Consider the following 17,134-nt stretch of genomic DNA (forward strand, 5'->3'; position numbering starts at 1 on the left):
GCAGGCTCTGCCCTTCTCTCCAGAGGGCGGGACTTCTCTGGTTCCTGCGTGAGATGACCCCTCCTGGCTGGTTTTGTTGCCTCACGTCCCCGGTGGGAAGCCTCTTTCTCCGAGAGCGCCTTCTCTGGCACTCTCTTTGCTTCTCAGACTCTCCACTCGGGTGCGGGTCTCTTTAGAGGGCGCCCTTCTCTGCCGGGCCCCCGCCAGCGCCCGGCGTGGGGCGCCCCCTCTCCCAGTGAGGGCGGGAACCAGAACAGTGTCGCCGGCCGCCTGCAGGTGTCTCCCCACGGAGGGGCGCGCGTCCCTGCGCCGTGGCCGCTGCCAGGCGCCAGCGGCTCCTCGCCGAGGTGCACTCGCGCTCCGGGCTCCGGGCGCGCAGGAGCCGCTCCGCCACCGCCCGCCCCCCGCGCCCCCCGTGCGCCGCGCCCCCACCCCGGGGGCGGGGGCATGGGCCAGCGCCGCGTCCGCCGCCGCCCATCGCAGGCGCCCGAGCCCCGGGGCGCGGCGGGCAGCGGCCGCTGACGCGGGGCGCCGGCTGCCAACTTCGCGCGCGGAGCTCCCCGGCGGCGCAGTCCCGGCGGCGCGGGCGGCATGAAGACGAACCGCCGCGGCCGAGCGCTCCTGGCCGTGGCCCTGAACCTGCTGGCGCTGCTCTTCGCCACCACCGCCTTCCTCACCACTCACTGGTGCCAGGGCACGCAGCGGGTGCCCAAGCCGGTCTGCGGCCAGGGCGGGAGCGCCAACTGCCCCAACTCGGGCGCCAACGCCACGGCCAACGGCACCGCCGCCCCCGCCGCCGCTGCCGCCGCCGCCGCCGCCGCCGCAGGGAACGGCCCCCCTGGCGTCGAGCTCTACAGCTGGGAGACAGGCGACGACCGATTCCTCTTCAGGAATTTCCACACCGGCATCTGGTACTCGTGCGAGGAGGAGCTCGGCGGGCTCGGTGAGTGAGCGGCGGCGCCCCGGGGCTCCGCTCCCGGCTCCCCCGGGCTGCGCGGCCCCGGCGCCCCAGACCCAAACCCGCGCTCCCTCCTCGCGCCCGGGACGGGGGCCCGCGCCACCGCCAGGACGCCGTGCCCCGCGCTCCGCAGGCTCGGCCGAACGTTCGGGGGCGGGGAGCGCGGTGGGCAGGTCCGGGGGTGTCGAATGATGGCGTTCGGGACGCTCCGCCGTTTCAAGGTTCGGGCAGAGCTTGTGCTCCTTACGAGCACCAGGCGCCTGTGGGGACGTCGCCGCGCCTTGGAGAGGCGCGTCTCCCGGCACCCACCCCGTTCCTTTCCGAGCCAGAACTCATCTCCACGCTCGCCCCTTCCCCCTCTTCCTTTCGCGGGGCACTGGCTACTCCCATCCATCCCTTCCCGCCTGGGGTGGCGGTGGTGTTGGCGCAGGGACTGTTGCTGTCAGCCGCCCCTTCCACCGCAGATCCACAGAGCCAGAAGCCGAGGGGCTCGTTCTTCCACCCCCATCCCCAGCCCGCACTAAACCGCTCCCGGACCGGGTTTGGGCAGCACGGGAGTGAGGAGTGGGGGCAGTCTGGTGGGTTCCCGGCAGGGAGCCCTTCGCGTCCCGGCCCCTGCCCGGGAGAATATGCGGCGGGAAAGCGGGACAGCTCGGCGAGGCTCGGATCAGAATTGGGGCGCGGGGTGGGGGGGACTCTTCAGAAGGCAGATCAAACTGTTCCCTCGGCCTCGCACCCTTTCCTGGACCTGCCGCCGGAGGCAGCCAGGGCCGGAGTAGGTGTCGCCGAGGCAGGCATTGAGGCTAGGGCAGGGCTCAGGGGAAAGCTGCCTGGCGGTGGTTGTACCACATGCTGGGGACGCTGGTCCACACCACCCGGTACCTCCCAGACGATGTTGCTCCGAGGCCAAGTCTGGGGACCCTCTTGAGTGGAATTGACCTCTTTGCCCAAGGTTAAAACTCCCCGTGCCTGCCTAGCTCTTCGATGTCAGCGTGGACTATGTGTGTAGTCTCATGTAGACAGGAGTGGGCCACAACCGCTAGTTTGTCCTGAATACGGCGTTGGCCTGACTGGTTTAAAGGACAGAGGGAGGAAGGTGTGAAATGAACCCGGGGAGGCTGCTGCCTCTGCCTGGAATGCCCTTCCCCACATCTTCCTTGGCTGGCTCCTCCTGAGCTCCAATGGGACTTCCTGACCCGCCTTCCCAGGCCGGGTCCCTTGGAGAGAAGACCTCCCTATCCCCCTTTGGAGGCAGGGTCTCCCCATCTTCGTAGCTCATCACCATTTTTATCTCCCCCATCACACTTGGCACACCTGAAGTTTTCTGGGGGCATGCCTTTGGTCACCAGCTTCTTGGCCCCCTTACCCATTAGGATGTCACTCCATGAGGGCAGGGCCCCAGCCGTCTTGTTCATTGCCATGCCCAGTTTCTGGGTACCGTCTAGTGCATAGAAGGTCTTCAATACCTATTTGCAGTATAAATGTTGGATGAGGCTTCGGGACCATGAGCCAGAGGCTTCCCGGGGTGCTGCCTGCTCTGTCTTGCCTGGAGGGGTGCCCCACTGAACTTTCCTGAGACCACCTGCTTCATGCCAGCTGTTTGCCAAAGACACTCCGAATAGGGTCCCACCCCTGACCAGTTTCACCCCATCAGACTCACTTCTGGTGTGCACTCAGGACTTGAATTTTTACTCTGGGATGTAATAATAATAATTTAATGATTTAATAATAATTAACCTTAAAGGACATCTTGGCTAAAATTCCCTGCTTTCCGCTCAGCCCAATCCTCTCCCATGGAGGCCTCGGAATGCCTCGTCCTGGGAAATATCTACACCCTTTGGGGTGGGGTCCCCCCACCTCACCTCCGCCTCTCACCAAGTTTCTCCTTCCTGTAAAAACGCAGACTCCCTGCCCTTTCCTTTATGTACACACTTAAATCCAATGCTGTATCCTGCAGCGGAGTTGTCCTGTCTCTGCCCCATGGAGTGCCTGGGCCCTCCCTGGCCAGCTGAGCCTCTCAGTTGTTTGAGGTCTCTCCTAGCTTCTTCCTGAAGGTCACGCCCCCCAAGTCTTGCAGTTATTTCCCTGTAGCTTGTCCGTGTAGCTCCTCCAGGGCTTGATACAGGATGTTTAAAGCTAAGCATTAAAAAAATTGTTCATTAAAAACAATGCTAGCTCACATTTATTGAGCCCTTCATGTGCACCAGACACTGTTAAAACTTCTTGCCGGCCGGATCTCGTGGAATCCTTGCCAACGCCCTTGTGGCAGACACTTCTATGGTGCCCATTTTTCAGATGAGGAATTTGAAGCTAAGAGAGGTTTTCGTCTGGCCTCACAGCTGATGAGGGGGCCTGAATTGTCTTCATGGGGCACAAAGGAATCAAAATGAAGTGATCAGGGAAGAGAATGGTACAGTTGGGGGTCAGAGAAAGGCGTGATCTGGGGGGGCTCAGCATAAGACCCTCACCCCCAGTCCTTGGTTAGTAAAAACATTGATGGTTAGTTTGTTGGGTAAATAAAACAAACCCACAGTTTTCTCTTTCCTCTTGATCACTGTTGGCTAGAGATCGCCCCTCCCAGAAAATCACAATTTTCCTCCCTGGGAGCTTGGAAAATAGTTATCAGCCTGTCAGTGCTGGTGAGAAATTTGGGAGGTCTGAGCCAAGCTTTGGATGATTTCCCCCACTGATCCTACAGTGCCCAAATCCTGCCCCTCCACGGTCACGGTACTGAAAGGGTGTCAGGAGGTACCTGGCCTCAAACTTTTGTTGCTATGACAACCTTTCTTCTGGGTTCTGCGACCATTTTAAAATTTATTTTCTACTTGAAGAGAAAAAAAAACAACAACACCCCAACAGCCCTCCTCCCCCCAAACAAAATCCTGTCCTCCCCGCCAGAACATCAAGGACCAACTTCCTTCCCTCATGCCCATGAAACTACAGGGAAGGCTTTCTCCCTTTCTCTGCATTTTATGTTCGCTCCAATGAAAACACCAACCACGAAATACTAACCTCTCCGTGAGAAGCAGCTGCTCAATGTTCCTTCCTCTCAAACGCCTGTTTGGTAATTTCTTTCTGTGCTCAGAGAAACCTCTCCCCATTCTGCGCAGCCACGGGGAAATCTAATCAACCCTTTTCCCACACGAAAAATCTCCGGTGTTCACAAAGGAAACTGCAGCCTGTCCTAAACAGACACAATCTCCCCAGACCCGGCACAAAGGAAGCTTTTCTCCTTCCTCCAAGAAGGAGCATCAGCCTCCTTCAACAAACAGAAAGAGAAGTGTGGCCTCGACACAGAATTACCCCAAGCCCTTCACGCAGATTGGATCTCTCTTCTGGATTAGATGCTCGGAAGACTCGGGTGGGTGCAGACGCAGGCACTGGGGTTGGAGGGGCAGCAGAGAAAGGCCTGGAGGGGTCTCGAGTGAAGGTCTGGAGGCGGGCAGGTGGGGCTGGCGGGCAGGTAGCTGTGCTGACGGGGAGCACAGGTGATGCTGGACTTCAGTCTCAGGGAGTGTGTGTTGGAACCTCAGGAGGTGGGTGGCTCCGGAGGACTGATGGGGTGGCAGGGTCTAGGAGGGCTTGTGAGCGTGGCTGGAGGGAAGCGGGATAGGGGCGGCCAGAAAGAAGGGAGAGGAGGAGCTGGACGTTTGGTGTCCCGACTCTAGACCCACTCTCTCCCCTGTCATGGGTGGGACAGTGCCCACTCCCTCTTGAGAAGGATGGATGCCACGCACTGCCTCTTTTTAGCAGTGTGGTTTGGGTGAGGGCCTCAGTTTGCTGCCCTGGAGAATGGGGTTAGGGAGATCAGAGCAACTAGCAGCTGCTCATGGTGCAAGGATTCAGTGAAATAGTGCAGGGAAGTACCGGGCACCTGTTGGGTGTGTGAGTGCCCCTGGTCACCTCTGGGCAGCTACCTGTCCGAGCCGCCCACGTCTCTCCTGTGGACTTGGGCAGCAGCCCCCCCGCTTCCACCATTGCCCCCACCCCTGCCAGTCCCCTGGCCACCCTGCATCTGAGTAGTCATCAGATCCTGTCTCTCCTTTGCACAGCCCCCCTCTGACAACTGCCCCGCCCCCCACTTAGAGTCAAAGCCACATCCTCCCCAAAGCTTGAGGCCCTGCGTGAAGGTGGCCCTCAGCCCCTCCCTGGCTACATGGCCTCTCTGCCTCTCTGGGGTCCTCTCCTTCTCCCGCCTGGTCACTGGCTTCTGCCACACTGGCTCCTGACACCAGGCACACTCCACCTCAGTGCCTTTGCACTGCCTTTCCCTCTGCCTGGAATGCTCTTCCCCCAGTTGGCCACAGGACAGTTTCTGGAAACTTCCTGAAGTCAGCTCTTTCCCAGCACCCCATTCAGTATTTATCTCCCCATGCTGTTGCTGCTTGATTTTTCTGCTAGCATTTGCCACCGTTGACTTTTCCTCAGTGTTCCTCGTTTGTTTTGTGTGTGGTCCACCAGCTCCGTGAAGGTGGAGGTTGAGTTTGTGTTGTTTCACGGCTGGCTCCCCAGTGCTCAGGACACTGGCAGCAGTAGGTGTTCAATCAACATTTGTGGGACAGATGTTGGTTGCTATGTCTGTTGTTCTTTGTGTCCGGTTCTCTGCCAGGCTCTAAGTGTCTTCTTATGCTGCAGGGAAGCAGGGGGCCCGGCCGGGGACCCCTCCCCTTCCGCTGAGGCTTCTGTTACATCTACCCCTCCTTACACACACACACACACACACACACACACACACATGCACACACACACGCATGAGTGTGGGGCGGGCCCATAGCCCCTCAGGAGAAGACCCCTGCCACCCCCCTGCCTTTCTTGCTTCCCCTTCATTTCTACAGAAAACCCCAGCTCTTCTGTCCGTCCTTTATATCATGCTGCTACATTTTCACAAGTATGAGGATGCATGTGATGTCCCCAACCTGGGGGCTTGCGGCGCTTGGGAATACGTTGGTGTAATATTAGACAGGCCAGGAGCAGCTGATACATGAAGAGTTGGTCTTTGAAGGGCATGGCTTGAGCCCCCCAAAGTGTTACTTCCTTTTGTTCCCATAACAGCCCTATGAGGTAGGTGCCATGGTTACACCCGATGAGGAAACCGAGGCACAGAGAGGTGAAGTGACTTGTTCAAGGTCACACAGCTTCCAAGTGGCAGAGTTGTGATATGCAGAAGGCTCCAGAGCCTGGCTCTTGCCTGCGGTGCTGTGCTGCACCCCGTCCCCCCAACCCAGTTCACACAGCCTCCCCAGGCACCTCCAAGAGTCCTCACTGAGAAGGACGCTGCACCAGGTGTCATGAACCCTGGGTTCAAGTCCAGCCTCCAGTGCCAACTTGCTGAGTGACTTTAAACAAGTCACACTCCCTCTCTCTGTGGCCTTTTCTTTCCTTATGTGTAAAATGAGGGTTTGGTTTTGTTTTTTGTCTGGTTGATGGAGGCGGCAGAGCACCCCAGGACCACAGGCCTTGTGGTCAGACAGTTCAGGTTCCAGCCACCATGCCACCACTCACCTGCTGTGTGACCTCTGGCAGGGGCTTGCCCTCTCTGGGCCTCAGTTTCCTTGGCTGGGACAAGAGGACGATGATAGCTGCCTCATGATAGTGTCCTTGGAGTTAAAGCAAGATCACGTGGATGCTTGGCTGGCACACAGCAATCACTCAATAATGGAGCTTTCGGTGACCTGACCTCGTGTCAGAGGCTGCAGACCCATGGCCATCGGGTCAGATCCAAACTGTCCATCTGTTTGTTTGGCCCTACAGGGTCTTCAGCATCCTTGAATAAGTTGCCAGTATTTGAAAATTGAGACACTTCACAGAAACACCTGGATTTATGGCTTTTCTCAAAAACCTGGCAGATCCATCAGCGCTGGGCCCAGGTTCCTGTGGGAGTGGCAGCTGCCCCTTCTGGGAGTCCATCGCCCACCCCTCCTCACTGCTGAGGTAACTTTGCCACCTTCCAGGCGCTCAGGACCCAAGCCTTGGGGTCCTCCTTGGTGCCTCTTGCTCTCACATCCCACGTCTCAGCCATAGGTGAATCCTGTCAGCTCTTCAGTCAGAATCCAGCCCCTGCCTGATCACGTTCCACCAGCTCTGCCCTGGCCGGGCCCCTGGTGCCTCTCCGCTGGACTAGGGCAGTAGCCCCTCCCTGGGCTCCCTGCTCCTGCCCTTGGCCCCCCACCATCTGCTCTCCACCCAGCAGCCAGAGGAATCCTGTTAAATCCAAGTCAGGTCACTTCCCTCCACTGCTCAGGGCCCTCCTGTGCATCTCATCTCGCTCAGGTACAGCCAAACATCCTCCAAAGCCTGTGGGCCCTTTGAAATCTGCCCCTATTGCCTCTCTGACCATCTCTCCCCGCAACTGCTCTGCTCCAGCCATACCAGCCTCCTTGCTGGTCCTTGAACAGGCCAAGACCTCCTGCCTCAGGGCCTTTGCACTTGCTGTTCCTTCTGTGTGGGAACTCTTCTCCCAGCTGTCTGCCAGGCTCCCTCCCTTCTCAGGCAGGTCTCTGCTCAAAGGTTCTCTTCTCAGTGAGACCTTCCCAGACCACACGATGTATATCAGTGACCTCACCACCCCCAAGCACTTCTCCCTCCTTCCTTATTCCCCCATCACTCTCATTATCGTCTTACCCACTACATATCACACTCATTTATCTTCTTCCTTTCATTAAAAAAAATTTTAAAGATTTTTATTGGAGTATAGTTGATTTACAATGTTGTGCTAGTTTCTGCTCTACAGCAAAGTGAATCAGTTATACATATACATATATCCACTCTTTTTTAGATTCTTTTCCCATATAGGTCATTACACAGTATTGAGTACAGTTCCTGTGCTAAACTGTAGGTCCTTATTAGTTATCTATTTTATATATAGTAGTGTGTATATGTCAATCCCAATCTCTCAATTTATCCCTGCCCCCCTTTCCCCCTTGGTAACCATAAGTTTGTTTTCTATATCTGTGACTCTATTTCTGGTTTTCACTTGTCTTCTTTATGATGTCTCTGCCCTGCACGGATGCTAGCTCCATGGTGGCAGGACTTGGTCCATCTCACGTAATGCCATATCCCAGAAACTAGACGAGCTGGCTTTGAGTAAGGGTTTGGTGAATACGTGTTGAAAGCATTTGGATTCTAGGACCTTCTCAGGACTTGTGTGTGCAGTGAGAGGCCCCAAGCTCTGTGCCCATCATTCCCATGGACTTGTCAGATATTCCTTCTTCCTTCTTCCCTCCCCTGTTCTGCTCCCAAGAAGAGGTATTTAGTGGGCTGCTGTGAAGGGCTGAGGGGGTTCACTATGGTCATCCTCCCTGTTTAAATCCTGGGGTACCAGACTCAGAAACATCTTGCAGGGATGCCGTGACCTTGGGCCTCTGTGCTGCCTGTGGGACCGTCCGCGGTGGTTAAGCTCTTCTGGTCCCAAGTGATAGAAGCAGACTCAGGCCCACTTAAGGATAAAGGGGAGTTTTTTTTTATTTTGGTACATGGGCCTCTCACTGTTGTGGCCTTTCCCGTTGCGGAGCACAGGCTCCGGATGCGCAGGCTCAGCGGCCATGGCTCACGGGCCCAGCCGCTCTGCGGCATGTGGGATCTTCCCAGACCGGGGCACGAACCCGTGTCCCTTGCATCGACAGGCGGACTCTCAACCACTGCGCCACCAGGGAAGCCTGGGGAGTTTTTAAGAAGGATGATGCTGCTGCCTACAGAATCCAGGCAAAGGCCTCGGAGGTCAGAGCCGGGACCCTCTGGGCTCCTGGAGGCCAGAGTTGACGAGTCCTCCCTCAGGTCTAGAGCCACCAACTAAAATCCTACAGGGGCCAGATTGGAAACCAAAGAGAGTAAACATACAGGGAGTGCAGGGGACTGTGGGGAACCGGGAGCGTCTGCCTGGCCTAAAGCGGCAGCTACTGTTCAGCTCCAGGTGACCATTATCATTGGGGGAGGGGAGACCGTGTGGTACCAAGTTGTCCATTTTGTCAACACTCCAGGTTTTTATACCAAACCACTTTTTTTAAGTAAGAATTGATACCTGCCACTTTTATTTGTTTTATTCTTTCTCTGTTAGAAAAACATTAACAGGAGATGGATATTTATTAATAAAATAATACATTTGTAGATGAATGGTTATTATAAGAGCAATTGAAATAATATAGTTTTATTAAATCATGGAAATAGATAAACAGAAACTTATTTATATTAAAAATTGTAGATTTTACATTTTAAAAAATTTAGCTAAGTTGTTGAGGTATATTAGCTTGTTTTTATTTAAAATTTTTGAAAAATTGAAAATATTTCAAGTGTAATTTCTCAAATTTTGTTTTGACATATATACCAAACTTCTTGATGGTTGAAATTTGGCAATGAATTCAATTAAAAATAAGAAGCCCGCTCTGCAGGCCCAAAGCCAACACTTATGAGGGATGAGCAGACCCTGTCCTGCCAGTTTGCAACTTCTAAGCCAGAGCTCTGTTGTTCATGTGATTGGAGTCCCAGCTCCTTGTTTCCATGGTTACTGGTTCATGGTCTTGAGAGACAGTCTGATTGGACAGTGTGGTGCTGGTGGCCATGACGGCTGGTCCAGTCTGCTCTGTTCTGGGAGTGGAGATGTAGGATTACACAGCTCCATCCTGTGGATAGAGGGAAGGGGAAGCCAGGGGAATAGGTAGGGGCTTGGGCAGACATCCCCAAAGGAGTCGACCCTGTTAGGCAGGACACCAGGACTCACTGAAAGTGAGGGAAACTCACCTGAAATGGGCTTAAGGAAACAAACAAACAAACAATTTATGGTTGCTCTTTTTAAAAAATTTTTTTAAATTTTTTAATACAGCAGTTTCTTATTAGTCATCAATTTTATATACATCAGTGTATACATGTCAATCCCAATTGCCCAATTCATCACACCACCATCCCCACCCCCCCCCCGCGACTTTCCCCCCTTGGTGTCCATATATTTGTTCTCTACATCTGTGTCTCAACTTCTGCTCTGCAAACCGGTTCATCTGTACCATTTTTCTAGGTTCCACATACATGCGTTAATATACGATATTTGTTTTTCTCTTTCTGACTTACTTCACTCTGTATGATGGTCTCTAGATCCATCCACGTCTCAATTTCGTTCCTTTTTATAGCTGAGTAATATTCCATTATGTACCACATCTTCTTTATCCATTCATCTGTCGATGGGCATTTAGGTTGCTTCCATGACATGGCTATTGTAAATAGTGCTGCAATGAATATTGGGGTGCATGTGTCATTTTGATTTATGGTTTTCTTTGGGTATATGCCCAGTAGTGGGATTGTTGGGTCATATGGTAGCTCTGTTTTTAGTTTTTTAAGGAACCTCCATACTGTTCTCCATAGTGGCTGTATCAATTTACATTCCCACCAACAATGCAAGAGGGTTCCCTTTTCTCCACACCCTCTCCAGCATTTGTTGTTTGTAGATTTTCTGATGATGCCCATTCTAACTGGTGTGAGGTGATACCTCATTGTAGTTTTGATTTGCATTTCTCTAATAATTAGTGATGTTGAGCAGCTTTTCATGTGCTTCTTGGCCATCTGTATGTCTTCTTTGGAGAAATGTCTTTTAGGTCTTCTGCCCATTTTTGGATTGGGTTGTTTGTTTCTTTAATATTGAGCTGCATATATTTTGGAGATTAATCCTTTGTCCGTTGATTCATTTGCAAATATTTTCTCCCATTCTGAGGGTTGTCCTTTCGTCTTGTTTATGGTTTCCTTTGCTGTGCAAAAGCTTTGAAGTTTCATTAGGTCCCATTTGTTTACTTTTGGTTTTATTTCCGTTACTCTAGGAGGTGGATCAAAAAAGATCTTGCTGCGATTTATGTCAAAGAGTGTTCTTCCTATGTTTTCCTCTAAAAGTTTTATAGTGTCCGGTCTTACATTTAGGTCTCAAACCCATTTTGAGTTTATTTTTGTGTTTGGTGTTAGGGAGTGTTCTAATTTCATTCTTTTACATGTAGCTGTCCAGTTTTCCCAGCACCACTTATTGAAGAGACTGTCTTTTCTCCATTGTATATCCTTGCCTCCTTTGTCATAGATTGGTTGACCACAGGTGCGTGGGTTTATCTCTGGGCTTTCTATCTTGTTCCATTGATCTATGTTTCTGTTTTTGTGCCAGTACCATATTGTCTTGGTTACTGTAGCTTTGTAGTATAGTCTGAAGTCAGGGAGTCTGATTCCTCCAGCTCCGTTTTTTCCCCTCAAGACTGCTTTGGCTATTCGGGGTCTTTTGTGTCTCCATACAAATTTTAAGACTTTTTGTTCTAGTTCCGTAAAAAATGCCATTGGTAATTTGATAGGAATTGCATTAAATCTGTAGATTGCTTTGGGTAGTATAATCATTTTCACAATATTGATTCTTCCAATCCAAGAACATGGTATATCTCTCCATCTGTTGGTATCATCTTTAATTTCTTTCATCAGTGTCTTATAGTTTTCTGCATACAGGTCTTTTGTCTCCCTGGGTAGGTTTATTCCTAGGTATTTTATTCTTTTTGTTGCAATGGTAAATGGCAGTGTTTCCTTAATTTCTCTTTCAGACTTTTCATCATTAGTGTATAGGAATGCAAGAGATTTCTGTGCATTAACTTTGTATCCTGCAACTTTACCAAATTCATTGATTAGCTCTAGTAGTTTTCTGGTGGCATTTTTAGGATTCTCTATGTATAGTATCATATCATCTGCAGTGACAGTTTTACTTCTTCTTTTCCAATTTGTATTCCTTTTATTTCTTTTTCTTCTCTGATTGCCGTGGCTAGGACTTCTAAAACTATGTTGAATAATAGTGGTGAGAGTGGACATCCTTGTCTTGTTCCTGATCTTAGAGGAAATGCTTTCAGTTTTTCACCATTGAGAATGATGTTTGCTGTGGGTTTGTCCTATATGGCCTTTATTATGTTGAGTTAGGTTCCCTCTATGCCCACTTTCTGGAGAGTTTTTATCATAAATGGGTGTTGAATTTTGTCAAAAGCTTTTTCTGCATCTATTGAGATGATCATATGGTTTTTATTCTTCAGTTTGTTAATAAGGTGTATCACATTGATTGATTTGCATATATTGAAGAATCCTTGCATCCCTGGGATAAATCCCACTTGATCATGGTGTATGATCCTTTTAATGTGTTGTTGGATTCTGTTTGCTAGTATTTTGTTGAGGATTTTTGCATCTATGTTCATCAGTGATATTGGTCTATAATTTTCTTTTTTTTGTAGTAACTTTGTCTGGTTTTGGTATCAGGGTGATGGTGGCCTCATAGAATGAGTTTGGGAGTGTTCCTTCCTCCGCAATTTTTTGGAAGAGTTTGAGAAGGATGGATGTTAGCTCTTCTCTAAATGTTTGATAGAATTCACCTGTGAAGCCATCTGGTCCTGGACTTTTGTTTGTTGGAAGATTTTTAATCACAGTTTCAATTACATTACTTGTGATTGGTCTGTTCTTATTTTCTATTTCTTCCTGGTTCAGTCTTGGAAGGTTATACTTTTCTAAGAATTTATCCATTTCTTCCAGGTTGTCCATTTTATTGGCATAGAGTTGCTTGTAGCATCTTAGGATGATTTGTATTTCTGTGGTGTCTGTTGTAACTTCTCCTTTTTCATTTGTAATTTTACTGATTTGAGTCCTCTCCCTCTTTTTCTTGATGAGTCTGGCTAATGGTTTATCAATTTTGTTTATCTTCTCAAAGAACCAGCTTTTAGTTTTATTGATCTTTGCTATTGTTTTCTTTGTTTCTATTTCATTTATTTCTGCTCTGATCTTTATGATTTCTTTCCTTCTTCTAACTTTGGGTTTTGTTTGTTCTTCTTTCTCTAGTTCCTTTAGGTGTAAGGTTAGATTGTTTATTTGAGATTTTTCTTGTTTCTTGAGGTAGGCTTGTATAAACTTCCCTCTTAGAACTGCTTTTGCTGCATCCCATAGTTTTTTTTTTTTTTTTTTTTTTTTCGGTGCGCGGGGCTCTCACTGTTGTGGCCTCTCTCGTTGTGGAGCAACAGGTTCCGGACGCGCAGGCTCAGCGGCCATGGCTCAGGGGCGCAGCCGCTCCGCGGCATGTGGGATCTTCCCGGACCGGGATACGAACCCACGTCCCCTGCATCGGCAGGCAGACTCTCAACCACTGTGCCACCAGGGAAGCCCCCAGCTTTCTTTTGATTTCCATTGGCATGGAATATCTTTTTCCATCCCCTCACTTTCAGTATGTATGTGTCCCTAGGTCTGAAGTGGGTCTCTTTAGACTGCATATAGATGGGTCTTGTTTTTGTTTCCATTCAACAAGCCTGTGTCTTTTGGTTGGAGCATTTAATCCATTCACGTTTAAGGTAATTATCGATATGTATGTTCCTGTGACCATTTTCTTAATCGTTTTGGGCTTGTTTTTGTAGGTCCTTTTCTTCTCTTGTGTTTCCCATTTAGAGAAGTTCCTTTAGCATTTGTTGTAGAGCTGGTTTGGTGGTGCTGAATTCTCTTAGCTTTTGCTTGTCTGTAAAGCTTTTGATTTCTCCATCGAATCTGAATGAGATCCTTGCTGGGTAGAGTAATCTTGGTTGTAGGTTCTTCCCTTTCATCACTTTAAGTATATCATGCCACTCCCTTCTGGCTTGTAGAGTTTCTGCTGAGAAATCAGCTGTTAACCTTATGGGAGTTCCCTTGTATGTTATTTGTCATTTTTCCCTTGCTGCTTTCAATAGTTTTTCTTTGTCTTTAATTTTTGCCAGTTTGATTACTATGTGTCTCGGCATGTTTCTCCTTGGGTTTATCCTGTATGGGACTCACTGCGCTTCCTGGACTTGGGTGGCTATTTCCTTTCCCATGTTAGGGAAGTTTTCGACTGTAATCTCTTCAAATATTTTCTCGGGTCCTTTCTCTCTCTCTTCTCCTTTGGGGACCCCTATAATGTGAATGTTGTTACGTTTAATGTTGTCCCAGAGGTCTCTTAGGCTGTCTTCATTTCTTTTCATTCTTTTTTCTTTATTCTGCTCCGCAGCAGTGAATTCCACCATTCTGTCTTCCGGGTCACTTATCTGTTCTTCTGCCTCAGTTAATCTGCTATTGATTCCTTCTCGTGTAGTTTTCACTTCAGTTATTGTATTGTTCATCTCTGTTTGTTTGTTCTTTTAATTCTTCCAGGTCTTTGTTAAACATTTCTTGCATCTTCTCGATATTTGCCTCCATTCTTTTTCCGAGGTCCTGGATCATCTTCACTATCATTATTCTCAATTCTTTTTCTGGAAGTTTGCCCATCTCCACTTCATTTAATTGTTTTTCTGGGGTTTTATCTTGTTCCTTCATCTGTTACATAGCCCTCTGCCTTTTCATCTTGTCTATGTTTCTGTGAATGTGGTTTTTGTTCCATAGGCTGCAGGATTGTATTTTTTCTTGCTTCTGCTGTCTGCCCTCTGGTGGATGAGGCTATCTGAGAGGCTTGTGCAAGCTTCCTGATGGGAGGGACTAGTGGTGGGTAGAGCTGGGTGTTGCTCTGGTGGGCAGAGCTCAGTAAAACTTTAATCCGCTTGTCTGCTGATGGTTGGGGCTGGGTTCCCTCTGTGTTGGTTGTTTGGCCTGAGGTGACCCAACACTGGAGCCTATCTGGGCTCTTTGATGGGGCTAATGGCAGACTCTGGAAGGGCTCTCGCCCAGGCGTACTTCCCAGAACTTCTGCTGCCAGTGTCCTTGTTCCCACGGTGAACCACAGCCACGCCCCTCCTCTGCAGGAGACCCTCCAACACTAGCAGGTAGGTCTGGTTCAGTCTCCCTCGGGGTCACTGCTCCTTCCCCTGGGTCCCGATGCACACACTACTTTGTGTGTGTCCTCCAAGAGTGGAGTCTCTGTTTCCCCCAGTCCTGTCGAACTCCTGCAATCAAACCCCATGAGCCTTCAAAGTCTGATTCTCTAGGAATTCCTCCTCCCATTGCCGGACTCCCAGGTTGGGAAGCCTGACGTGGGGCTCAGAAACTTCACTCCAGTGGGTGGACTTCTGTGATATAAGTGCTCTCCAGTCTGTGAGTCACCCACCCAGCGGTTATGGGATTTGATTTTACTGTGATTGTGCCCCTCCTACCGTCTCATTGTGGCTTCTCCTTTATCTCTGGATGTGGGGTATCTTTTTTGGTGAGTTCCAGTGTCTTCCTGTCGATGATTGTCCAGCAGCTAGTTGTGATTCTGGTGTTCTCACAAGAGGGAGTGCGAGCGCGCCCTTCTGCTCCGCCATCTTGGTTCCTCTCCTATGGTCGCTCTTGACAGCAGGTCTCCTAAGAAGAGTCTGGGGTTGTGTCACGGCTGCATCACAGTGTTATTGGGAATTTCTCTTTCCAGCCCTTGGCCCTGCTTCCTTCTGGATTAGCTTCATGCTCAAGTGCGCTCTCCCACTGTGGTCAGCCCCCAAAGCTTTGAGCTCACCTCCTGTCCTTCCAGTAACTTCAGGGCAAAAAGAGATCCTCCTCCCCAAAGTTCCAAACAAAAGTCCCAGAACTGGTTCTCATTGGACCAGCGTGGACTGAATGGATGGGTGTGGCCAGAGGGGTAGATGGTGTTGATGAGGACGGGTCCCCCTAAGCCATGAGGCCTGAGAGTGGAAGAGGGGAATGTCAGTTGGCCCTTGACTCAGCAATGCTGTGTAACAGCAACACCTCAGGGGCAGACAGCTGTAAGCATTTACTTAGCTCAAGAGTCTGTGGGTCCACATTCAGGTTGGGCCTAAAGGTTAGGTAACTCACATGTGTGCTGGTTGCTGGCTGTTGGCTGGAGTGAAGGAGGCAGCTGGGCCACGTGCCTCTTGTCCTTCAACAGGCTGGCCTGGGCATGTTCTCAGATGGTGTCAGAAATGTAAAAGCCAGAGCAGGCCAAATCGTGCAGGTGCTTTTCAAGTCTCTGCTTACGTTACATTTACTTACATCCCATTGGCCAAAGCAAATCACGCGGCTGAGCCTGGAGTCACTGTCGGGGGGCACCACAGAGTTATAATGGCCAAGGGCATGGATACAGGAGGGGTGAAGAATCGGGACCATTAAAGCAATCACTGTATCGTAGGTGGTTCGTCAAAATCGGGGACTCGTCCCAGTAAGAGGGGAAATAGATGCTGGTCAGATGAGAATAACAGATGCCCCTACTTACACAACAAGGATACATCTGGGAGCTGAGGGAGTTTGTGGCCATGCCCTCCATCCCTGGCCTAATTCTTTTTTAGCCAAGACACTGCAGCTGTTCTTGAGTCAGAGGTTCTTAATTGTGTGGGGCTCTGGGGCTCTGTGATGCTGGGTTGAAACCAGGGGCCTCTATCCAGAGAAATGCGTCCCCCTAAACACACAATTTGGACTACAGTTTCCCGAGGCCCACACTGGAGACCACACCAGGTTGAGAACCTCTGATTCATCTGGTGTTTCCCAAAGTTGGCTGTGCCCCAGAGTCATCTAGAGAACTTGTTAAAATACAGATTCCCAGGGTCTTGCCCTTGGACTTACTGCCAGATGGGTCTGGGGTGAGGTCCAGGGATCTGTATTTCCCCAGGGGTTTCCAGAACACGGCAGGCATGGGCACCAGTGTTCCCATCCAGGCCTCTCATTCTGCATCTGGGAGGGAGGCAGCAGGAAGGGCTAGCGCAGAGCGTGGCGCAGAGCATGACTGCCAGCCCACCTCAGCCTCCTGCTCCCTGCTGTGCCTTGCTGCTTCCCTCCACTTCCAGCCGCATCGAGCTTATTTCCCACCACCGGGCGTTTGCTGTTCCCTTCCTCTAAATATGAAGAACTTGTCTCAGCTGTCACGTCCGCAGACCCTCCCCAAGCCCCAGCCCTCACTGCGGTGTCCTCCCAAGGTTTCTTTTCTTCACAGCACTTACCACTCACTGAAATGACATTGTTTTTTTTGTTTTATTTCTGTGCACATTTACGATTTGTACCTCTCATCCTAAAGTGAGCAGCTCAGAGCAGACCAGAGACCACGTTCAACTTCTCACCGTGGTGTCCCAGAACCAGAATGCAGTGGTCCTTAGGAAGTGGCAGAATCCCTTTGGGTGGGAGAGCTGATACCCAGGGTCTCAATGTCCCAGGATGTGGGTCTTCCATGGGATGTGCACGTTATCTTGGACATGCTTAAAGCAAAATTAAACATTGAGGGCTGCCAGGAGGGCCAGGTTGTGTGTGTGTGTGTGTGTGTGTGTGTGTGTGTGTGTGTGTGTGTGT

General features: G+C 50.5%; 1 protein-coding gene across 1 annotated transcript in view; it reads left to right on the forward strand.

Moving 5' to 3' along the window:
* Positions 1-564: 564 nt before the first annotated feature.
* LOC113630322 (germ cell-specific gene 1-like protein) overlaps positions 565-17,134 on the forward strand; it is an 80,077-nt gene continuing 63,507 nt past the window's right edge. The window contains exon 1 of the mRNA XM_027125520.1: positions 565-943. Coding sequence (XP_026981321.1) covers positions 592-943 — 352 coding nt within the window. The 5' untranslated portion in view covers positions 565-591. The remainder of the gene's footprint in view (positions 944-17,134) is intronic.

Source organism: Aethalodelphis obliquidens, unplaced genomic scaffold, assembly GCF_003676395.1.
Source record: "Aethalodelphis obliquidens isolate GAN/ISIS:26980383/991018 unplaced genomic scaffold, ASM367639v1 scaffold30, whole genome shotgun sequence".
NCBI classification, from domain to species: Eukaryota; Metazoa; Chordata; class Mammalia; order Artiodactyla; family Delphinidae; genus Aethalodelphis; species Aethalodelphis obliquidens.